The sequence below is a fragment of the Peromyscus eremicus genome, chromosome 8a (genome assembly GCF_949786415.1).
Source record: "Peromyscus eremicus chromosome 8a, PerEre_H2_v1, whole genome shotgun sequence".
NCBI lineage: Eukaryota > Metazoa > Chordata > Mammalia > Rodentia > Cricetidae > Peromyscus > Peromyscus eremicus.
The window spans coordinates 10,261,364-10,286,055 of record NC_081423.1 but is presented as its reverse complement, the minus strand read 5'-3'; the positions used below and the strand labels follow the sequence as shown (position 1 = coordinate 10,286,055).

The 24,692-nt window shown below is 48.4% G+C and overlaps 1 protein-coding gene across 2 annotated transcripts; it reads right to left on the bottom strand.

Annotated features, from left to right (window-relative positions):
- Positions 1-59: 59 nt before the first annotated feature.
- On the bottom strand, positions 60-24,610 carry Anks3 (ankyrin repeat and sterile alpha motif domain containing 3). 2 transcript variants are annotated; one of them, XM_059270065.1, is made up of 17 exons: positions 24,487-24,610; positions 21,081-21,252; positions 18,375-18,573; positions 17,859-17,980; positions 15,756-15,837; positions 12,837-12,972; positions 8,359-8,514; positions 6,486-6,623; positions 5,960-6,069; positions 5,576-5,743; positions 4,298-4,422; positions 2,114-2,255; positions 1,608-1,780; positions 1,244-1,329; positions 817-900; positions 500-583; positions 60-408 (listed from the first exon to the last, which is right to left on the bottom strand). In XM_059270065.1, the coding sequence occupies exons 2-17, from the start codon at positions 21,248-21,250 to the stop codon at positions 392-394; spliced, it is 1,992 nt and encodes a 663-aa protein (XP_059126048.1). In that variant the 5' UTR covers positions 21,251-21,252; positions 24,487-24,610; the 3' UTR covers positions 60-391. The 2 variants fall into 2 exon arrangements, 1 of the variants encoding a protein (XP_059126048.1); XR_009380581.1 differs by lacking the exon at positions 500-583 and having other exon boundaries at positions 817-1,329; positions 24,487-24,608.
- Positions 24,611-24,692: the final 82 nt, after the last annotated feature.

The following is a 24,692-nucleotide window of genomic DNA, read 5'->3' as shown; positions in this document are numbered from 1 at the left end:
CTAGGGTCTGTTGGTGACAGCCAGGGTTACATGTCATATGATCAGAAATGAGCGTCTACCAACTTGCAAGTAATTTTATTTTCCAACAAACATTTTCTAGGTACCCCAGACCTCACCTTAAGACCAAACACACCTCAGTGTGGCACCTGCATGTGCAGGGGCACACTCTTTTCACACAGTCCTGTCTAGGCCAGAGCCGCCTACCCGCTTATCCGGGTGCCAGGCCTTTCATTCCGCCTCAGGGCTGGCCCAAGCTGCCCTGGCAGGGACTGAAGTCCTGTCCTCCTGTTCACAAGCTGCTCCCTGGGCTGGCTTTCCATCCCCTGGGCTGCTGCAGCCATCTGCTCACTGCCCTGTCTTGCATGGCACATGTAACTTCAGGGTGGATCCATCACCCAACGTCAGAATCTGAAGAAAAGAAAATTTTAAAAAAGCCTGGTAAGAAGGGACAGGAAGGTTAGGTGGTCCAGGGTGCCCATGGGCATGTGGGTACTCTCACCATCCCTCCTGGCTATGGTTCCCGCCATTTCTTCCCATTCAGCGTCTGTAGCTTCTCCAGGCTCTGTGTTACAGAGCATAGTGCCTGCCCTAAGGATAGGGCCAATTAGTGTTCTGTGTCAAGTCGCAGAAGCAGCAGCAGCAGCAGGGAGAAGGGAAACTCAGGGCACTAGGAATAGGTGGCCCTGGGGTCAGGCTGGGGTCAGACTACCCAGGGGTCTGAGCTGACTGGGTATGGCCAGCTCTCAGCTTCAGTCCTCAGAAGAGGGTCTGGGAAACGGTGAGATTAAAGCCTTGGCTGCCTTCCTGGAGACTTACCCATCTCATGGACACAGTCTTCCAGGGCCCCTGACAGCTCAGGGAGACTCAAGGCCTGCAGGGGAATAGGCCAGCCTTTGGAATCTGTGGTACAGAAGGGCAAGTTGGCCATAGGTATATCCTCCCTCACTGCTGATGCATGAGTGACCACCCCAGGCAGGGATGTACCCAGCTACAAGGTTTTAACAACTGCTACTTAAGGCGCAGGCCTAAGTAGAGCTCAACCTTGGGGGCCCCAGCCACCCAACTCCACTGGAGGCCTTAAAGACAGTGTAGTCAGCCATGAACAAGCCCTCCCACTTGCCGTCTACCCCTAAGTGCGACAGTGCATCTCTTCTCCCAAATGGGCTTGTTCTGGGGACAGGGTTGCCACTGTACCAGCCATGCACCCTGACCTAGTCCAAAGCCAGGCTACTGCTCTTCTCACCTGCTGAGAGAAAGGCTGGCCTCAGGGCAGCTTCGCTGGGGGACTGGTCCTGCCTCACTCGAGCTGACAGCTCAGCCTGACAGGCCCTGCCGGACATATGACTAAGTTTAGCATGGACCCAAACAGGACAATGAAAACCACCTCAGTCCTGCGGTCAGCCCTGGAAGCCCCACACTGGTCGGTCATGCTGATCCCCAGCCTGCTTTTAGTCAAGCCTGGGTCTGTACTGTTGGGGACAGAGCCCCAGGAAAGTTAGGTGCAGGCACTAAGGTTTCCTTCCCCCCACTTCCCACCTACTTAGAGGATTAGGAAGGGACAAGGACAAGTGTGGGGGCTGAATACCTGAGTGTGTGAGCCCACTTACCGCAGCTGGTCCAGGACAAGGGCAGCATCCTTGGCCAGGGTCTGGGCCTCCTGCAGCTGGGCATGGATGTCCTTTCGGGCACTATCCTGCTCCAGGAGGCAGCTCTCTACTACAGCCCGCAATTCCTGCTCTTGGGACACCTGGCCACGGAGAGCCTCTGCCTCCTCACAGCACTGCAGGCAGAGACCAGGCTAGAGGGCCTAAGCCAGGAGGCCAAGACCCACGCTTGCTGACCCCCCAGAGGGCAGAGTCCGTTAGGATGCCTGTCTGCTTCTCTGCAGCCCATTCTAGGAACTGCTCCTTTGGCTCCATCCTACAGATTCGAGGTTCTGCGTGGGCTACTTGCTCTTCCCTCCTACATTCTTGACTTTTGACTGTTCCATCCGCCCCCTCAACTTTCCTGTCTCTGGTCCCCTGCTGACACTATCTCCTCTGCTATAAAGGTGTGACTCTATAGATGTATCCTGCCTCCTGTGTCCACAGCCCGCCTGGACCTCTCCACTTACTTTGTGCAGCTGGATGGCGAGCTCCTGCATCTCAGCCTCTAGCCGGTCAGCATAGGCCAGCTCCAGTGCATCACTAGGAGGGCGGGCACTACTGTGCCAGCGGGCAATGGCAGAGGTCATCTTCCTTTTAGGCCCAAACAACCTGAGGGAATGAACCAGAAGGTGAACGTCAGCTTCTGTCATGCGCATGGACCTTGGTACAAACCTGCCACCAAGGCCAGTTGCTAGGGAATACCTAACTCTGAAGGAAGGAGGTTGCAGAAGATCCTGGGGCTGAGGACAGAAACAAGAGTGTCCAAAAAGCCTCCACCATCACTGGCTCCAGGCTTGGACAACTATGTCTGTGCTCTTAAGGGAGATCTCCAGGAATCTCTCCCCTCCAAGACAAATGCACTGGCAGAATCTGTATGGGCCACCTGGCAGCCTGGAGGTCACTGCAGGCTTTGACTGTGAGTACAGCCAGCTTAGTCTAAGCTCAGCTCTGCATAGCAGCACCCACCCAGACCCAGCATGCAAGAAGCAGGGTAGGCAAGGCAGACCCTGTTCTCCCAGTAGCAAGCATGGAATACAAGTATAGTGGTTACTGAGGGCCACTGCTCTCAGCCACACTCACTCACTCTCTGGCTGAAAAGATGGGGTAGGGGATGAGTAGCAGGTCTAAGGGGCAGCACCTTTCTCCACTCTCCTGTGTAGGAGCCAGACTACCTGAGAAACAATAACGACTAGGACACTGAAAAGCACCTGCATGCTAGAACATTGTGCACTTGGAAGGTGGGCACAAGAGTTCAGGATCACCCTTGACTACATAAAAGCGGCTTGTCTCAAAGTAACTACAGATGGGTGGAAAGTCAGTGTCATGACATGTGCCTAAGGAAAGGTGCAAGCTCTGAGGGACCTATAGGTTTCAACTTCCAGCTAGTCCTCTGCAGAGGCAGCCAACAACAATAAGTTCAAAACCAAACCAAACCTGCAAATCCCAGGGGAAGGGGAGGTCCTGACGTTGATGCTTACTAAATATCCATTTTCAGTAATAAAAGACAGGTAGAGTATGGTTCATTTAGAGGAAAACCAACCACAGAAGTTCCAAGAAAGCCCTGCAGCAGATCTGCTAGACAAAGGCCTTGAAATACCATCTTAAAGATAATCAAAGACCTAAAAGATGATGTGGGAACACGCAATACAAAATGGAAATACAACAGAGAAAAATGTAAAACATAAGCAAAGAAGTATGGTAACTGAAGTAAAGCCTAAACAGGCAGATGCAGCCCGAGGCAGGCAAAGGAAGGAACCAGCAAACTGGAGCACAATAGAATGAGATTGAAAACCACAAGGACAGCTTGAGACCACATGGGGGCCAGGTCTCTCCTGTGAGTACCTCAGGAAGGCAGGAAGGGCAAATAATGGTCTGAAGAGCTAGCAGCTGGAAACTTCCACAATTGATGAAAGACGTGAACATCAGTGAAGCCCAATGAGCTTCACAGATGATGGATACCAGGACACACAGCCAAACTAAAGACATACAGAATACTGGAGCAAAAAAAAAAAAAAAAAAAAAGCAGCCTGTTCCATGCAGGGATCCTCAGTAAAAGTACCTGGACATTCTCATTCAAAACTCTGGAAGGCTGAGGCAGCCAGAGTGCCAAAGCAAACAGCTGTCACCAAGAATCCTTTACCTGGCAAAACTGTCCTTCCAAAGTGCAGGAGAGATTCAGACATTCCCAGATAGGCAAACACTGAGGAAGCCCTGCGTCACCTGCTGCACCAGAGCCACCTAGGGGAGAGCACTTCAAGTGTGAGAGTCACCTATGAGGAGTTACAGCCGAGACACAAACTACAGTTTTGTACATGCAATGTTTGGGACAAAAGGCATATTGCATGGTTTGGACTTTATATTAAAAGATTTTATATACAAGCGTTTAGGAAAGAAGAAACCTGTGCTATAAAATACTAACTCTAGAAACTGTGACAGTTAGGAAAAAACTAAAAACCACCAAAAAGTGAACTGACAAAAACAGAGTCCAAAGGTCCAGCACACAGCAGGCAAGGCCATCTTGGAGCTATGTGGGCACAAAGGCCAACTTGGAAGAAAGCCTCTTGTCTAGGCTGCTCATCCTATCTGCTGGAGGACAGGCTGGAAGGATGGCTGAGATGATTGGGGGTGGGGGACGGCACTAGGGGACTCACGTGATGCCGATTTCCTTCAGGTCACTTTCAGTGAGGGTCAGGAAGATACGAAGGTCCACATCCTGCTCCTCAAACACTTGCAGGTACTTCAGACACCCAATCTGCTCCAGCAGTGTGGCAAGGTCCTGAGGGGAAGAGACAACTGGGAGGCCTGGGGCCAGGAAGGGAGAACTGGTCTCCTCCCAATTCTGTCCCCAGGCCTGACTAGAGCCCCTACACTGCCCTCTTCAGGGTTAGTGCCTCCGCAGAAGAGAATGAGTGCTGATACAGCTAAAGGCTTAAGAATTCAGGAGAGGGCTCAGAGACTCCCAGCTATTCTGCCTCCTGGTCTTAAGGTCTGTGTCCAGAGACATCTGATCTCCTCAGAAAGGCTCTACTCAGCCCCTTACCCTGCTGAACTTGGGGCCAGTTTGATTCCATGTCTGCATGCCCATCCTTGTGCTTATCCTGATTCCACCCAGCCCTCAGCACTACTTCCAAAACACCATGTGAGGGGGTGCTTGGTGATGGCACAAGCTTTTCATTTTTCAGACTAAATGGCTACTGACAGCCCAGGCTGCCTGCTGACCCTGCCCTGTCAGCTACTACTGAGCTCAACTGCTTAGCCTCTCAACTAGCTTTCAACACCAGAATGTCCAGTTTCCATTTCTGCCCATGCTTGGTTGCTTAGGATGGAGAAAAAAAATGTTCCAAGGTTGCTCCACTTTTCTTTCCTCAGAGAAACAGCCTTAAGACCCCAGCAAAACTGGTAGCATGCCTGTCCAGCTGAGAGGTGTACCTAAGACCTAAGGAAAGGCCCAAAGGCAGAAGCCGGTCCGGGTTACAAGCTGTTGGGGAGCAGCAGAGCTAGGACTTAGGCCTATGTGTATCACACCCTGAGCTGCTGACCTCTGGCCACAGAGAGGATGCTCCCCCAGGGTGGTCCACAGTGAGGGTATGGCTGCATTTTTGCTAAGTACATACCACGTGCCGTTACTTTGTCCCCAGCTCATGAGCATCCTCTTACTATCTCCCTAAGTTTGGGGAGGCCCAGAGAGCAGGACAGCAAGGGAACAGATAACCCTTGCTCCTGGAAAGAAAAGGACACCAACCCCACAGCTGGCCTGCCGCCCAGGAATCTGAGCCTTGTGGGGAGAAGCCAGTACCCTCTTCTCCTTTCCAAAGTGCCTGGCCTGTCATGAATACACAATAAATGACCCCACACCCCACCTCCACCCTGCAGTCATAAAAGTGCCACCTCTCTAAGCAAGCAGCCATCAGGTTCTCAAATGGTCTCACCTGAGGTCCTGAGTAGGAGGACTTCTCAGCTTGGGGTTCAGATCCTGGGGTGCATGCAGTCCCTGTGCTGGAAGGCCACTGACTGTCACTGTTGCTGTAACGACTCTTACTCTTCAAATAACTCTTGGTTTGTTTGCGAACCGAGCTTTTGCGGGTATGATCAGAATCCTGCAGTGAAAGGGTGTGTTGGAGCAGCCCTTGCCCGGCTGTAAAGCTCTAGCCCCCTTTACTCAGGCAAGGAGGGGTAGGATGTGAAATCTACCCTGACTTACCTGCAGCCTGGACCCCCACACTCTAGTTAGGAGTCCTCTAGGCATGGTGTAGCCACATTAAATATTCACCATCTCCTACAACACCAAGGGAGGAAGGGGGAGGGACCTTTACCTCATTGCTTTCTATGGAGGCTTCACTGCTGAGCCCCTGGGCTCTTGCCAGGCCGTCGCTGCTGCTGCTCCTCCACACGGGTCCGAGACTGGCACAGAAAGTGGGTTCCTCTGGGAACAGAAAACACCTGATGACAGGTCTCACCAGTGAAGCTGCTTGTGTTCTATTAGCACAGCTCAGCACTGCTGGTCTGGCCTGGCTGCCTGTCACAGCCCCACACTGTAGGGTGGGCAGAGCTTGTATTTTTTAATGGTGTGTTCTTAAATCTCACGCACGTACAACAGAGCTTGTCAGGAAGCAGGAACTTGGTAAAGCACTGCCAGGTCATAGCACATGCCTCCTGCTGGAAAGATTTCCAGGAAGCCCTTGGACAGACCCTGTGAGTACAGAATGCTTCCTTGGCCTGTGGGAACCCTGGATTGGGATGCTTGCCCTCACCTGCCCATGGCCAACTCTGGCTTACCTCACAAGAACTGGGGCCTTCTCTATCTCCTCTATGGGAACCCAACAGGATGGGGGTGCATACCCCGGCTGCTGCTGCTGCTGCTCTCCACATCCCGCTCATTAATGGGGGAGGTGACATCTCGGTAGCAGAGGCCCTCAACTTCCAGGGTGTTCTCATCACTGCTGGTAAAGGTCACATATCCCCGTGGAGGAACTTGCTCTGTGTACAGAATGGGCATGTGACTCCTCAGACATGAGTGAAGGCATCACCCCTCTAAGGGCTCTTGGGGTGAGGGAGCCCCATAGCTACCACTTCTCCTTGTACGGTAACTTGTTCATGCTACAAGAGAAATTATTTTGCACATCACAGAAAATGAGCTTGGTGTAGCCAAGGCTAGCACCCAGGGTAAGGCCAGTCCCCATTAGCACCTGCCACTGCTTTTCTAAGGGCAGAAGCAGACAGTTGTTGTGGAATATTCCTCTACACTGTGTGAAGATATTTCACTGTGATTGGTTTGATAAAAAGCTAAACAGCCAATAGCTAGGCAGGATTTTCGAGACAGAGAGAAGGCTAAGAAGAAGGGTTGAATCGTGAGGAGTTGCCAGCCAGACACAGAGGAAGCAGGAAAGCAACATGGGCAGAGTAAAGGTAATAAGGTCACGAGGCAGAGTAATTAATAGAAATAGGTTAATTTGTAAGAGCTAGTTAGGAACAAGCCTAAGCTATCAGCCATGTAGTGGTATTTGTTCCGCCCATGACCTTGGGCTATACAGCACGAAGGAGGCAGTGCTTCCTGCCATTGTACATGACCTCCTAAAAGGAAAGGGAGAGGGGTCATGAGGCCCCTTCTGCTTCCTGCTTCCTGGTGTGATCAAACTGCCAGGAGGATTCGCTCCCAGTCAGATCAGAGGACTACTTCAGCTGTCTACTCAGTTCTGTATTCATGAGTGTATTACCTCAATTTATCCTAATAAATTTCCCTAATACTCTTTAAGCAGACTCTTGTGGATTTCTTGCATTAAGAAGTCTCTTGTGTGGTTATTTGGGAGCTGGCAGGTGGGGCAGAAAAATCTTCCTACAGACAGTAGAAGGCTGGATCTACAGACTTCTCAACTGAAAGGTTATCTAGGCACTTTTAGTAAAAACCCCCAAACTTACATGCATATCCCCATAAGTCTTATAACTCGGGATTTCTTTCTTTCTTTCTTTCTTTCTTTCTTTCTTTCTTTCTTTCTTTCTCTCTCTTTTTTGATGGTACTGAGGATGGAACCTGAGGCCTTATGTGCTAGACAAGTACTATTCCAGAGCTCCAACCCCAGCCAAAGAAAGACCTGCCTGAACAGGGAGGAAGAGACTCTGACCTAGAAAGGGACAGTACAGAGTCATAGAATCCCTGAATGTAGCTGCCATAGAAAGCATAGAGATGGGATGTGGCCCCATGGTGCAGGGCATCCCTAGCATTCACAGGGCCTTGGGCTACCATTCTGCAAACAACAAACTCCAAATCCACCATGCGTGACAGATAGCACACACCTGTAATCCAACACTCAGGGGGCAGAGACAGGAGGATGGCAAGTCCAAAACCAGCCCAGGCTATGGGGTGAAATCCAGAAGGGAAGAGAAAGAAAAAGAAGTAGAAGCAAAGAAATGTGACCCACATTTGCAGTCCCAGCTACTCTGGATCAGAATGTGGGCAGAGCCAGGAGAGTGGAACTAAAATCCTTATACATTACAGTTGCGATGCCACCTATGTAGATGGACATTCACCTAAAAGGGAATCCACAGAATGAAACCAAGTGTCAGGAGTTAGCAGTGACTCCTGGAGCCTGTCCCTGGGTCAGTTCTGAGCCTCACGCCTGTAGTACCCAATCCTACTGTAGCCTGAGGCCAGGGGCCCATGTTCAGGACAGTCCTGGGATATGATACCAAAGAGCTTTGGGACTGTGGCTCTCACCATAGTTGGTCTGAATCTTGCCTCCAAGTCCAATAGCTGTGATCCTGGCCAGGGCACGTGGGCCCTCGTGGATGCTGAGGCCCTTCTTTCGACAGGGCCTCTGGCGCTGAGGAACAGGCCAGGACTCGTCTGACGAGCTCAGATCTTCATATTTTTCTGTAAGTCAGACATGAAAATTAAGAGTTAGTTCAATAATGAGCTCTTTTGCCAACACTAAACTCTAATGGAATGTGTCTGTGTGTGCTTTTGAGACAGTGACTCACTATGTAGGCTCAGGCTGGCCTTGAACTTGCTGTAATACACACACACACACACACACACACACACACACACACAAAACTAAAGATAAAATCTTAGAGAATATTAAACTGAGTATGGTAGCGTTACACATTACTCAGTATTAGGGACATAGAGCAGGAAGACTGCAACAAGATCAAGGTCAGCCTGAGCCTACATAGAAGGGTTTCTCTGTGTGGCCCTGGCTGTCTTGGAACTCCCTCTATAGACCAGGCTGGCTTTGAACTCACAGAGATTCGACTGCCTCAGACTCCCGAGTGCTGGGATTAAAAGTGTGCGCCACACACCTGGCTCTATCTATTGCTCCTGCAGGGTACTTATACAGCTCTTGCAGAGGACCCAAGTTCAATTCCCAGGCCCCACATTAGCAGCTCACAAATACCTGTAATTCTAGCTCCAAGGGAACTAAGGCCCTCTTTTGGCCTCCTTGTGCACCTGTCTCAAAAACAACAGCCCTACCCCACCCCCAAAAAATAGATATTTAAGTGCTGCTGAGCCATCTCTCCAGCCAAACCAGCTTACCAGTATTAAATTCAGAAAAGAGTGTGTTGGGCTGGGCATGGTAGTACACACGTACCCTTCATCTAAGCACCTGGAGACAGATCCTGTCTCAAAAAGAAAACCAAGTTCACCAGGACTGTACCTGGAGCCGTCACACCCATCAGGCCACCGCTCTACAATGGCGAGCTGAAACCTTCATTAGTTCTTACTCTTTACCTAGCTTCAAGAAATGCTTCTTGTAAGCCTGTTTATAATCAAAAATCTTTATGTTGAAGGGATAAATAAACTGGTGGCTTCATAAAAATATTGTTAATTACAACCTGTTAAATAAACAAGTTCATATTTCCAATCTGAATGACTTCTAAGGAAGTAAATGACATCCGTTTGCTGTTTATAAAGCCTTTCAAAACTCTGCCAGCCAGCTTTGCCAGCATGCCCACAGCCTTCACTATGGTAGAGCTCTCAAAATGGGTCAAATAATGATGTGTGTGCACGCGCACACGCGCACACATTTTTGTGGGCATGTGTATGCAGGCATAAGGATACCCAGAGAGGCCAGTAGGAGGCACTGGGTCTCCTGGAGTTCCAGAGGTTTCTGAGCCACCAGATGTGCATGCACTTTGGGAACCAAGTTCCAGTCCTCTATAGTTGAGCCATTCTCAAGGCTCCCAGAAACTACAGGAAATGCAAGGAAAACAGAAACACAATCAACAGATTCCTTTTCCCACACATGGAATCTTTAAAATCACTGACTAGTAGGTGACAAAGAAGGCATCAGTAGGTTCCATAAAGTGCAAAGAGTAATCACTCTAGGCAGGTAAGTTAGAGTACAACTGAACAGTGTAAAATGAGACAGTAACCAACTGAAAAAGGACTTTCAATCTAAAAATTTAAAAACTACCAAAAATATAGCAAAATCTCTATTAAACAACTTTTAAGTGAAAGGGAAAATACAAATAAAAACTACAGATTTCCTGGAGAATAACAACTATATTCTAAACTCCTGCCATATGGCCAGTAGAAGATGAAAGGTAAACAGTGAAAATGAAATAAGCTGGCTAGGGAGATGGCTCACTGGGTAAAGTGGTTGCTAGTCAAGAATGAAGACCTGGGTTCAAATCCTGTCTCAAAGAATATCACAATCATCTTTCTTTTTTTTTTTTTTTTTTTTTTTTGTGGCACTCCCAAGGCTGTATCAAAAGGAAGCTGAATACCTCCTTCCCAGCCACTAGTGGTCAGAAACTCATAGAAGTAGACTGTGAAAGCAAGCTTTGTACTTTCTATGAGATGCGCATGACCACGGAAGTAGCTGCTGATGCTCTGGGTGAAGAGCGAAAGGGTTATATGGTCTGAATCAGTTCTGGGAATGACAGACAAGGGTTCCGCATGAAGCAAGGTGCTTTGACCCATAGCATAGTGCGCCTGTTGCTGAATGAGGGGCGTTCCTGTTACAGACCAAGAAGTGGAGAAAGGAAGCTTGAGTTTATTAGGGGATGTACTGTGGAAGCCAATCTGAGCATTCAACTTGGTTATTGTTAAAAAAAGAGAGACAGAGAGAGAGAGAGAGAGAGAGAGAGAGAGAGAGAGAGAGAGAGAGAGAAGGATATTACTAGACTGACTCCAGTATGCTTTGTGTGATGGGGCCCAAAGAGCTAGCAGAATCCGAAAACTTTTCAGTCCTTCTAATGATGATGTCTGCCAGTATTTTGTCAGAAAGCCCTTAAACAGAGAAGGTAAGAAGGCCAGGACCAGAGCACCTAAGATTCAGTGTCTTGTTCCTCCATATGTCTTGCAGCATCAATGCAGATGTACTGCTCTGGAGGAACAATACCTATGAAAAATGAGGAGGCTTCACAATATGCTAAACTTTTGGTCAAGAGAATGAAAGAAGCCAAAGAAAAATGCCAGGAACAGACTGACAGATACAGACTGTCCTGAGAGCTTCTACTTCTAACCATGAGTCCAGTCAATAATAAATTAGACCTTGAAAAATAACTAAAGAAAAAGGAATATCTGAATCATTACACAGACCTTCCCACAGCCAAAGGTCCTACAGAAGGATGTGCTTTATCTTCAGTGTTCAGCACAGCTCTAGAGGCACTGGCAACTGAATGAAACCAGGCACAGAAGCATGGCAGACAGAGGTGGGCTCTGTCTGCAAATTGGCAGCATGGTAGCACACCTGGAAACTCCTGGAGAAGTGGAAATGAAACTATCTTAACCAGACAAGATCAGCTGTGGAAGTCAACTGCCTTCTACATGGAAATACCAAAAAAATAGAGCAATACCACTAACCAGAAGGAAAATAATAGTAGTGAACCCATTCACAAGAACAGTCAAGAGGGCTGGGTGGTGGTGGCGCATGCCTTTAATCCCAGCACTTGGGAGGCAGAGCCAGGCGGATCTCCGTGAGTTCCAGGCCAGCCTGGTCTACAGAGTGAGTTCCAGGACAGGTACCAAAACTACACAGAGAAACTCTGTCTCGAAAAAACAAAACAAAACAACAACAAACAAACAAAAAAAGAACAGTCAAGATGATAAATATTTCAGAATAAACTTAGTTACAGACAAAATATATATTAGGAAATTTAAGCCTTCCCAAAAAACTGCAAAGTACACTAAAAACAAAACACAGCCTGTTTTCTTAGATGGGACAAATTGACACCATAAAAATAGGGAATTCAGGTTTCCTATAGTCTCTCTGACATCCGCTAGTTGATTTTTTGAGACCAGGTCTGTGTTGCCCACCTGGTTTTGAACTTGCATCCCCCTACCTTTGCCTCTCATCCAAAATCCTGGGATTGCAGAGCAGTGGTGGCACACACCTTTAATCCCAGCACTCAGGAGGCAGAGGCAGGTGGATCTCTGTGAGTTTGAGGCCAGCCTGGTCTATAGAGTGAGTTCTAGGACAGCCACGGCTACACAGTGAGACCCTATCTCGAAAAACAAAAGAAAACAAAAAGGCCTCAGGTCAAACTGTGGTTTGGGTGAATGGATACAGAGACCACCGGATTCTAACTCTAGGGAGATTCTAACCCTAATAAGATGGAAATTCAATGTGTGATAAAGATGCTGTATCTAACCCCCATGTCAATCATGCTGAATGATGCTGGCAAAATTGTGTGACTGTTTGGAAAAGAGAATTGGTTCCAGACTTCACACCACAAAAGAAACAACTATGAGTGGGTCAGACATCTAAATGTAAAAAATTAAAACATACAAATGCTAGGAGGGATATGACCATCATGACCATGGGGGCCCTGAGAAAAACTGGTTATGATTCAATATCCAGAGACAATAAAGGATGCCTGATTATATAAAGGTAAAGCATACACAGCACAAGATTGTCAAAACCAAGAACTAAAAGCCAGAGGAGCCTCTCTGTGGGGCATGCCTCCTCCCCTTATCCTTAGGCTACACAGCCTGTGCTGTGCGTGATCTCTGTTGGCAGGGACCGCTGTCAATGGTATAAAGTCTGCTTCTCTTTGGCCCTAGGCCTTGGACCTCAATAACCTCAGCTCCACAGTGGAACTGGTGAGAAGAGAAAGCCTCGGGGTGGGGCTGGTAGAGCGCAACCTAAGCAAAGCAGGGGATCCAGAGAGGGGCTCTCCTTGTCTCCTAGTATCCCGAATGCTCAGGGCAGCCCTGACTCCATCAGGACACAGAGGCAAATCAGGTACCTGGGCTCCGGTAAAGGCTCTTAGGCAGTGCAGGCGAGTGAGTGTCCATCAAGGCCACTATCTTCATGTGACCATACTGCCTGGCCAGCATCCGGGCCGTGGCTCCACTGTGGTCTCTTATGTCTACTTTGACTCCCTAAGAAGGTTCAGGAAAGAAGAGTCAGAAACTCCTCACCAAATCCCCCAGCTCAGTGGACTGCCGGCCAGGAGGAATGAGAAAACATTGTAGGTTTATGATCACTTCCTCAGGTTTGAGATACCACTGGGGTGGGGGTAGGAGTGAGGGGGGCTGGTGACTTTGTCTCCTTCACAACAAGGAAGAGGACCAGAAAGCCCATCATGAACATCGGCAGGCATCCCCCTCTCCTCAGTATTACTGCCAGATGCCAAAGGTTCTGGCAAGGAGAAAGAAGAAGCTGGGACCTGCAGGCAGAGGCCCACCTTCACCCTCCACACCCCCATGCCTGTCTCCTGATAGAGAACCTGTCATTCAGCCCATCCTCCCAAACTGAACTGGACGTCTCTTATCCCCTGATTTTATGAGACTTGATGTCTTTTGTGAGACTAGGATGGCCTTGACTTCCTGATCTTGCCACCTCCCAACTGTTGGTATTACAGGTGTGTACCACACCTGTTTGGTTGAAGCAGGGTCTCACTGTATATCTAGGCTGGTCTTGAACTCACAATCTTCCTGCCTCAATCTTCCAAGTGCTAGGATAACCTGGCTGAGATTACAGCCTAGGTTAATTGAAGACCCACATTGAATATGGGTAGCAATATAGTATGAGTTGGAGTGAGCTGACAAATGTATTCATTTCTCACTAGGCTTTTTTGTTATTTGTTTGCTTGTTTATTTATTTATTTGAGGCAGTGTTTCTCTGTGTAGCCCTGGCTGTCCTGGATCTCACTTTGTAGACCAGGCTGGCCTTGAACTCACTGAGATCTGCCTGTCTCTGCCTCCCACGTCCTGGGATTAAAGGCGTCTATCACCACAGCACTATCTGACAAACTACCTCCAGTTCCTGCCACCACATCCTCCCCTCCATGATGGACTTCCCTTTGAACTGCCTGCCCAAACAAGCCGTTCCTTCCTTTAACTGTTTTTCCTATGGTTTCTGCCACAGCAGTGACAGCAGTAACTAATTCACAGCCTGAAACGCTCACTGTGATAACAGGAGTGAAAGGACACAGACTTTCCGGTCTTTCTAGCAAGTTGTTGTTTGTTTGGTTTGGTTTTTTGAGGCAGTGTTTCTCTGTGGGTCAGCTCTGGTGGTCCTGGAACTTTTTTGTAGACCAGGCTGGCCTTGAACTCAGAGATCCACCTGTCTCTGTCTCATGAGTGCTGGGATTAAAGGCCTGTGCCACCACCACCACCCAGCAAATAGTTTTTTAGCCTTACTCTGAAACTGGAGAAGCCCAATACATTTTTTTCTTTAAAAGCCTTAGCCATACAGTCTAATACCATGGGGGTAGGCTGGCCACCAAGGCTCTGAAGGATAATCAGAAGGAATTTAGAACATGAAAGGTGGCTTCAATATTCCCCCAGGAATTCAAGCTGAGAGATTAAGAACGTATACCATAACTAAGCAACACTCTGTGACCCAGAGGAACTGGTGGTAGGGGTCAGTAAACTAGGTGGGAGCAGGGAGGAGTGGGTGAAGTGCAGGGACAGGACACCCAAAACCCATGGAGAGAAGAAAGGCGCATCATGGGACAGTGGCTAATGTCTACAATCCTAGCACTTGGGCAGTGGAGGCAGGACTATCAGGAGGTCAAGGCCAGCTTTTCAACTAGATAGGTAGCTCTGAGGCCTGCCTAGGCTACATCAGATGCTAACTCCACAAACCAAACAACAACAAAAGTAATTACAAAGCACGCATGCTGTTTCCCCTTTGGGGCTCTTAGGAAGACTCTTGCTGTGGACACTGGGTAAAGTTCTATGTAGACACAGGTTCTCCGTTTCTTGGGTACACACCTGGGAAAACTGAGAAATGCTATGGTGATTCTAGATTTATCTCCTGGAGGAATTACCAGACTATCTCCTGAGAAACTATGCCACTTCAAAGTCCTCTGAGGTTCACAGTGGCCACTGTCACTAACACCTGATCCCTCCCTTTGTGCTATCCCAGTCATGCAGCTTAGCTGGCACAGGCCTATAATCCAGCTACTCAGAAGGCTGACGCAGGAAAATCAGAAATTCATAGTCCTCTTGGGCTAAAGTGTGAGTTCAAAGCCAGTTTGGACAACTTGGTAAGATCCTGTCTCAAAAGAAAACATTTAAAAAGGGCTGAGGCCCTAACTCAGTGACAGACAACTTGCAGAGCATGTGCAAGTCAGGTCTTACTCTCCTGCACCAGGATTGAAAAGTTTCCCATAACTGCTAAAACGTGTCTTCAGCCGGACAGCAGTGGTGCATGCCTTTCATCCCAACACTCCGGAAGCAGAGGCAGACAGATCTCGGTGAGTTCAAGGCCAGCCTGGTTTACAAAGTGAGTTCCAAGACAACCAAGGCTACACAAAGAAACCCTGTCTCAAAAAACTAAAAAACAAGACAAAACAAACAAGAAAACAAAGACGTGTCTTCAAAATCATTATAAATACGGAAATGTGTTTATTTTTACTCATCACTGTACATTTTTTCAGTGAAAATGTACCGCCTAAAGGGTAGTGAGACGGTTCGGTGGGTGAAGGCATCTCCACCACGCCTGAGACCTGAGTTCAGTGCCCAGAGTCTACTTTATAGAAGGAGAAAACAGACTCCCACAAATGTCCTCTATTCCATAGGTACATATGTATGTACACACATATGTGCTGACTACGTAGGTTTCCATGTAAAAGAAACCCCAGTTAGAGTTTATAGTTTCATCAATGATTCCCATTTGCTGTGACTAAATTACAAGGTAATAAATAGTTATTTACATGATTCAGAAAATACTGCACAATTATCTCATGGCCAGAGGCAGCTGCTTCCATCAAAGGAGTGAATCCATATACAGGCTCCCTGCAAGATGAGATCAGATAGATAGTTAGTGGAGAGGAGTGAGACAATGAACAAACTCTCCTACCAAAACTAACCAAGCAAAGACCCGGACAGGCAGAGCAGCGGGTGCAGGCTCAGGCCTAGGCTCTCATGCACTTAGAACCGCTGGGGTGTTGGGATTAGGGAGGCAGTTCAGTTGGTAAAGTGCTTGCCACGTAAGCATCAGGACCTGAGCTTGATCCCCAGCACCAGGTAAGAAGGTCGGTGTGGTTGGTTGTGCTTGTAATCACAGGGCTGAGAGGAAAAACAAGCAGATCCCAGGCCAGGCAACTAGTTCAAACTGTGAGCCCTAAGTCCTAGTAAGAGACCCTGTCTCGATTAGAAAAGGTGGATGATTCACAAGAAATACCACCATTTCTAGCTTTTGCACACACACCTACTCCCAACACTCACCTCAACTGCACACAGAGAAACTATGAGGTGAGATGGGAACAGACAATAAGACTACATGAGCTTTACTAACTCCCTCTGGCTCATTAACAGTCCCAAGGACCGAGCTCTCCCATCTTCCTTCCCTCAAGGCCATTCCTACCTCATTCTAAATCCACACTTTAATCCCACTCAAAAAGCAGCTATTGCCAAGCCTGGTGGAACTTGCCCTTAATCCCAGCACACAGAAGGTAAAGGCAGGTAGATCTTAGTGAGGCCAGCCTGGGCTACATAGTGAGTTCCAGGACATCCAAGGCTACCTGAAGAGACTCTCTCTCAAAAAGCTAAGTAAGCAAACAAACATTAAAGCAGCTACTGTTCACTTCTCACAGATGCTAATGTCTCCTCCCACCTACCCAAGTCTCATCTTTTGAGTTCATCAGTCCATGAATTATTATTTCTGATAAGCCCATACACTAACAATCCTGTCTTTGTTTTCTGTCACTCTAACACTGTTCTCAAAGAGCCCCTGTACTGTTCCTCATTCCCTGCTGGACTAGAAGCCAAGAGTCACACAAACCTCGCTCTCAACCACTGTAAGACACATACTCTTCACATCTTAATATCGCTCAAGTCAGAATATATCTTAAAGTCATTTTAAGATATTGAATTTTAATTAGTAGCTTTTTTCTTCTTCCTTAGAGTCACTCAGAATTAATTATATCTTCCAATGGGCACCAAGAGCCAGCCAGAGTTGCCATGCCAACATCAGGTGGGGGCTCAGTTGGTACTTGCTGTGAAGGGGTTCTTACATAATGTGTCAGACCACAGTAAAACCATCTTATGAGAAGAATGATGGAAACTGGTGAGATGTTCAGTGGGTAGAAGCACTTGCTATATAAGCCTGACAACTGTAAAAGCAGGATAAAGTCCTGCAAGTGTCTGCAATCCCAGCACACCAACAGGAAGTGTGTGACACAGAAGGTCACAGGCCAGCTAGTCTGGGGTACTTAGCTTGTCTCCAACAAGGGGGAAAGGCAAGGACCAAGACTTGAAAGTTGTCTGACTTCTAAACACGTGCCATGGCACACATGTATCTGCACCCTGAACCATGAACAGGTGCTCACTCTCTCTCATACATGATAAAGAAAGAAAAAAGAAAGGCAAGTAGATGGGTTGGTTGGTCATGGTGGGACTGGGTATAACTCAGTGACATGATGCCTGCTTAGCAAATATGAGGTCCAGAGTTTTGTTTCCATTCACACACACACACATACACACACACACACACTCCTTATGATTGTTTTTAAAGCCTCATCTCCATGATGATAATCAAAAAGACAAGAAAGAAAAAGAAATTAGCATCTAATGTACATCATCCAAATACCATTTTTCAATGCTCTGACATGAGCCTTGCTAGCTTCTGTTTTAAGATAAAACAAGGCTGGGGCCCAGGGATGCACTGATGACTGACAGATCTGCACCAAGTCCCATGGACTATCCATTCCACTCCCTCATCTTACATCTTAGACTGGGGCAGGATGGCCTGGCCTCCTGCCTATGGTTAGACAGAACCCAGCCCACTCCTGAGACCACTTAGCTGCGACAAGCACCTTACGTTGGCATTGGCTCCACTGTCCAGGAGGAACTTGACCATCTGCTGGTGGCCGGCACTGGTGCAGTGGAAGAGTGCAGTCCAGCCCTGGATGTCTTTCATTTCAAGCTCTGCACCTTGCTTCAAGAGAATAGTATGTGGATTATGCCCCATGTCTCCAGGAAAGGTGAGCAGGTAGGTGGGTAGGAGGCGCCCACCAGGCCTTCAGCTGAAAGAATCTTTTTTTTTTTTTTTTTTTTTTTTTTTGGTTTTTTTTTTGAGACAGGGTTTCTCTGTGTAGCTTTGCGCCTTTCCTGGAACTCACTTGGTAGTCCAGGCTGGCCTCGAACTCACAGAGATCCGCCTGGCTCTGCCTCCCGAGTGCTGGGATTAAAGGCGTGCGCCACCACCGCCCGGCTGAAAGAATCTTAAGTGATTACATGTGCACACTGTGGCCCGCAGCGCTTCATGTCCTTCCTGTCAGGGCAGCCAGGGAGCCCCTGGGTTTCTGGGCCTATGCCCACTTGTAGCTCACCTGGAGCAGAAAGTAGGCGATGCTCTCGTTGCCACAGCTGGAGGCCAGCATCAGTGGAGTCTGCCCTTCTGGGGTCGGCACATTCACACTCACCCCTGCCTCGAGCAGCAGGTGGACAATGGTATCGTGTCCAATGTAGGAGGCATACATCAGCGGGGTCCAACCACCGCCATTCTTCTTATTCAGATCTGCCTCTCTCCTAAACAAACGCAAGACATGCTAGATATTCCCAGCATCCCACATGTGGGCTTCATCAGAGCCAGGTGCCAGGCCTAGTGGGACAAGCTGACCTTCCAGAAAGCAGTGATCACCTGCCCCGGGGCATTCCCAGGGAGGGAGAAGGCAGGTGGGTGTTTCCATCCTCTGCCTTAAACTCTTGCAATGGTTAATCTTGACTTGTCAACTTGACAGGACCTGAAATTGACTAAGAGATAAACCTCTGGGCAGGTCTGAGGAATTTTCTAGATTGAGTGGGTTAACTGATGTGGGAAGAGCCACCCTAAATATAAGCAGCATCATTCGATAGGCTGTGCTTACAGACTAAATAAAAAAGAGAAAGAACAGAGCACTAACATTCATCTCTCCCTGATGCAATGGGACCAGCGGCCCTACTCTTCTGTCACCATACCTCCCCGCCATGATGGACTGTGCCCTCAAACCAAGTTAAAATAAACTCTACCTCCCTAAGCTGCTTTTGTCAGTATTTGTCATAGGAACAAGAAAGGTGACTATGTGGTATGGTGATACACACTTTTACTCGCAGCACTTGGTGGGTAAAGGCAGGTAGATCTCTGGGAGTTCAAGGCAAGCCTGGTTTACAAAGTTAGTCCCAGGCCAGACAGGGCTATATAGTGAGACTCCCATCTAAAAAAAACAAAACAAACAGAAACAAAAAGGAAAGTGACTAATATAACCATCTCTATTTTAATACTTTCATCTTTCCTACCATCTTCTGGCAAGGCCAACAACTCTCCATTTTTGTACCTACACCAATATCAACCATGCTCAAGTTAGGAGTTAGGCAAGGTCTGGTCATTCCTTACAGTTACCATATCTGGGGAGTAGCTAGCTGTTGGCATACAGGTTAGGACTAGGTAGCTGGTCAAACTCCCTACAGCACAAAGGACCCACCACAGACAAGACTAGCTGCCTAGCTTATCAGTATATGCGAGGCTGAGACACCCTAAACACCAGCCACCAAATCAATAACCAATATCCCAGGAGAAGAGAAAGGAATTGAGGATAACAAACACCACTGTCAGACTGCTCCTTTGCCACCTCACCCTACAGAAAAATCTGTCACCAGTGTACCCTACTTTCCTTACTGCTTTCCACTATAATTATGGAAATGCACTTTCACGCAGGGAGGCAGGGGGGAGGGGCTCTCAGACTTGGGGATGGGAGTCCCATTCTAGACTAACACCCACCACCTACTCCAAAGAAGGTACAGTTAGTGCCGCCCCCGCCCTGCCCTTCATAGTGTCACCTCCGGTGGTAGCTGACAACAAGTGATAATCTGTTATATGATCAGCACCTCTTGTGGGATCCATACTAAGTCAGGCAGCTACTTCCCACACACTAGCAACTCCTGCTCCTCTGGTATATGCCTTCTGGCCATTCTAGAATGGTCTGAAGCCCTCCCTGCCTGGAGAGTTACACGTAGATACTTCTGAAATCACTAGAATGACTTGGCATCCAGCACTGTCTCCACAAAGGGAGTAGTGGCAAGTGCCTCAGCAAAGCTAACACTTAGCCTTCAGCCTGTTCTCTGAGACCTCCGATTTCCCTCAGCCCCAGCCTGGCCTTCCATGAGCAAGCCTGCTTCTTTCTCAACTGGCCCCACACTCCAATGAGGGCACAGAGCTCTTCCTAGCCTCTTCTTTGGGCTGCTATGTTTTTTTCTAACAGGACACTCAATATGTAAGAACCTGAGACTCCAAAGAATAACAGCAGGATTCTTGGTAATCCTATGAGGACATGTACTGACTACACACCTAGCTACCCATTTCTGAGGCCATTAAGTAAGGGAGTCCTAGACTGAGAGCTCTCATACTCTACTGGCCAAGGATGATGGATGACTCTGACTTGAAACCAGAGACCTAGGGCTTTATGAGGCTTTGCTCTGCTCATCAGGAATTGAGAAGGCACAGAGCGGTCTGGGAGACATCATCGCATCAAGGTACCAAAGGAGCACTAAAGGCAAACTAAGTATAAAGTGTGGTGGAGCACAAAGAAGTGAAGAGTCCTTCTACAGAACCTTCAGACCACATAGACTAAGATACAGGCTCTGGGACTAAACACTCCGATGCAGGTGGGTAAAGCTGGCAGGTAGGCAGTGAGGACAGAAGGCTGGCCTCTCACCTCTGTGCCAGAGGGGACAAGAGCTGGGAGAACCACAACAAACCTGCAGTCAAAGGGTCAGAGTGCTGGCTTTCCACCTCTATTTTTGTTTCCTCTGGTTGAAGTAAACTATAAATTAGTGTTTACAACATAGACCACAAGGTTAGGTTTTAAGCATGTTTTTCCTCCTTAGAATCAAGTCCTTTTTTCTAAGAGTCCAACATGAGCCATCAACGACATCTGTGACAATCAGATGAACCTAATCCACATGTATTAAGGGGCTTGAGCTCTGCAAGACTCCAGCCTGTGGGAACTGAGATGCTAATTAAAATGTGAGGTGAAGGGATGCTCCCCAAGACCTCTTACCGCTGCACACATTCCTTCACCACCTCATACTGGCCAATGGAGGCAGCTGTGTGAAGATCCAAGGGGACATCCAGCTCCTCTCGGCTGACCTGTGCACCAAGCCCATACCACATGGACAAGCTGCAGTTCAGGAGCTCCGGCTCGCTGGCTTCATCGCTGAGCTCAGACATGGCTGCAGAGGGAGGCCCAGGGGTTAGTTCTTCCTTCCTGGATGTTCCAAGGATGAAATACTCCTACTAATGGCAGACTATCATCTCATTCCTAAAAATAAAGCCACCAAGGCTGACTTAGCTTTCTTCAAACAGCAGTGCTACCACAGGGCCACCGGTGAGCTTGCCGCCAGACAGAAGATGGGAGCATCTGCTCCACACCACAGGCTTTACAATCAGGTTTTCCAGGAGCCTGATAACCTCTCCATTGATAGTAAAACAGTGCAAGTTGAGTTATTTAGCACTACTGGCTGAATTTGGGTGTGCAGCAAAATTGAGCTCTGTGTCTAGCATCTCCAGCCCCTAGTTCCTCACTAATGGACATAGATGTTGAAAAGGGCCGCTGCTACAAATACATGGAAGCTAGGTGTAGTGGCATACCCCTGTAATCTCAGCACTGGGAAGGATGATGAATTTAAGGGCAGCCTGGAGTACATAAGTTTAAGGCCAGCTTGGCTACATAGAGATCCTCTCTCAATGAAACTAAGAGTGGGACCCAGAAAAATGGCCCAGGTGTTAAGAACATGTATTGCTCTTACGGGACCCAAGTTCAGTTCCCTGACCCTATGTCCAGTGGCTTACAACCTCCTGTAACTCCAGTGTCAGGATCCAACAGCCCCTTCTGGCTTCCTTGAGGATCTGCATTCATGTGTGCACACACCACCCCCCAGAAATACATGCATACATATAATTTTAAGTCTTTTAAAACAAACCAGGGCTGGATATGGCTTAGCAGTTAAGAGCGTACATTGCTCTTACAGAGAACCTGAGTTCAATTCCCAGCATCCACATGAGGCAGCTTACAACTGCCTGTGTAATTCTAGCTCCAGGGGATCCAACACTCATATGCACATGCCCTACACACACACACACACACACACACACACACACACACACACACACACACACAAAAAAAAAAAAAAACACCCACACACATACACACATAATTGAAAACAAAAATAAAATTTTAAAGTTAAAAAAAATGTAAGGACTAGAGCTGCAGTGGTTAAACTTCATATCCACAAACAAACCACATGGACGGCTATGCATGGAGATGTCCAACTTAACTATGACGCTTGGGAGATGGAGACAGGATTGTGAGTTTAAGACCAACCTGGGATACAGAGCAAGAACTTCTAAAAGAAGAAAACAGAAAGCAGAAAGAAGAAGAAGAGGAGGAGAGGAAGAAAAAGTAGGACAAGGAAGGGGAGGAGGAAGAAAGCCCCAGTACAGACTATAGAATGTGATCCCTGATGTTCAGCAAATGTTACCTGACTGGGAATCTACCTATGCAACCCTTTAAGTAGGAAAGATGGACCACCGGGGTAACAAGTGTGTGAGTCCTTTATCCTGGGGAACCCTACTCAAACCAAAGCCAAGCCATTGACTTCCTAGTAGATTCCTAAGTCTAGGGGCCACAGAGCTAGCATAGAAAGGGAGAGAAGAGTTCGGGGATATAGCTCAGTTGCTAGAGCACTTGCCCCACTGCATAAGGCCTTTAGTCCTGAATCTACTCCCCAGCATGACAACAAAGGGCTGGGGGGGGGGGGTAATGGGAGAAGATACAATGGCAGTTTACAGTGAACAGGACCTCTGTTTCCTGTTCTACTCTCCCCTGTGTAAATGGCCACTGTTTTGTTTTGAGACAAGTTCCCACTGTGTAGCATAGACTGGCTTGGAACTCAATTTGTAGACCAGGCTGGACTTGAACTCACAAAGATACATCTGTCTTTGTTGAGATTAAAAGCATATGCCATCATACTCAGCTAAATGGCCACTGGTACTAATGATCCTTGGGGGCCACCTCAGTGTGCCCAAACCACCACAAGTGGCAGAATCCCTCCAGGACCATATCATGGTGTCCTGGCAAGGTTACTACTCTCAGAGGTTGGCACTGGTCCCAACCTGACCCAACCGAGTTGAGAGCAGCATAACAGCAAGTTGGAGAGACCTGGGGGTCAGGACCACTGCAGGGGAGGACACAGAACACCAATACCCATACTCAAGAGTTCTGGCAAACCCAGACGGAAGCCTGAAGGAAGTGTGTACCCACGAAGTACTAATCCCCTGCTCCTAAACACCCTAGCACTCTTCAGTGCTGGTGACTGCCAAAACAGACAGTGTTGGGCCTGGTAGCACACTTCCACATGGAGGCAGAAGGGTCAAAATCACAAGCCTGCCTGGACAGCTCAGTGACATCAAAATATTTAAAAAGCAGAAAGACAGCTGAGGATGTAGATGTATCTCAGTGATAAGAATCACATATAAATAGCTTGCAATGCCCTAAGTTTAAAAAAAAAAAAAAAAAAAAGGACAACACACACAAACCACCAATCTGGGGGTCAGTTTGCAAAACCCTTGATGAGTAATACGTGTGCATGTGTGCTGAGGTGAAAAACAGGACTGCTTTCTGGAACCACTAGCTTCTCACACTGCACAGCCTGAGCTCAAGTAGTACCTCAGGCTCACGGGGATACTCCTGAACCTGAACCAACAGAGCAGACACATGCTCCCCTAATGGAGAAACATTAGTAGAATCCTGGCAAGGTTCACACCTCTAATTCCAGCTCTTGAGAGGCTGAGACAGGACTACCTTGGAGTTCAAGGCCAACCTGGGATACATGAAATGCTTACTCAGAAAACACACAACCTGCCGGGCGAAGTGGCACACTCCATTAACCCCAGCACTTGGGAGGCAGATCTCTGTAAGTTCCAGGACAGCCTGGTCTACACAGAACCCCACCCACCCAATCTCAAAAACACAACTCCCCAAAAATCGATTCGAGTAAACCAAATGTTTCTATGTCTTCTGCACCTCACTACCAGGGCTTCCGTAGCAGCGATGATACATGTTACTCCTTTTTAAAAAAAAATTATCTTCTTTAAAACAAAACACATCCTGGTGGCAACTGGATGCCACTCCATTCCTTCAAGAGATCCGTCAAGGACTCCAGGGAGCCCCTGCAGCCCAGAAGCGTGACGCGGTTCCGGCCCTATCGGGTCCCGGCGACCGTGCGCGACCACAGGCTCCCGAGTGGCGGAACCCTCGGCAGGTATCTCGCGTGACCCCTCCGCTCCGCAACCAAGGAGCCGGGCCCGCGTCCCCAAGCCCCGCGAGCGCCAGGGCTGGGCGCCGGAGCGGACTCAGGGCGCCTCAGGCACCGCCTCTCAGAGAGCCCCGCCGGGGCCCGGCCTACCTGCAGGGCCTCCGCTTCCCGCGCCACCCTCCAGATGCAGCTGCACGTTCCCTCACCGGCCGACAGCGCTACGCCCGGCCCACCCCGGAAGTGATTGTAGGAGCGCGCGGAGCACCCCGGGAAGATGGCGGACGTCCTGTTATTGGCCCGCCACAACGGCCAATGAGATGGCAGATACGAGGAGGCGAGCCTGAGGCCGGGAGGTG

Coding starts and splice junctions, on each gene's coding strand:
- Anks3 (XM_059270065.1), bottom strand. CDS start 21,250: ATGTCTGAGCTCAGCGATGAAGCCAGCGAGCCGGAGCTCCTGAACTGC. Junction 6,624..8,358: donor CAAGATTCAGACCAACTATG/GTGAGAGCCACA, acceptor TTCTGTACACAG/AGCAAGTTCCTCCACGGGGA. Junction 6,070..6,485: donor CAGCAGCAGCAGCAGCCGGG/GTATGCACCCCC, acceptor TTCTGTTCCCAG/AGGAACCCACTTTCTGTGCC.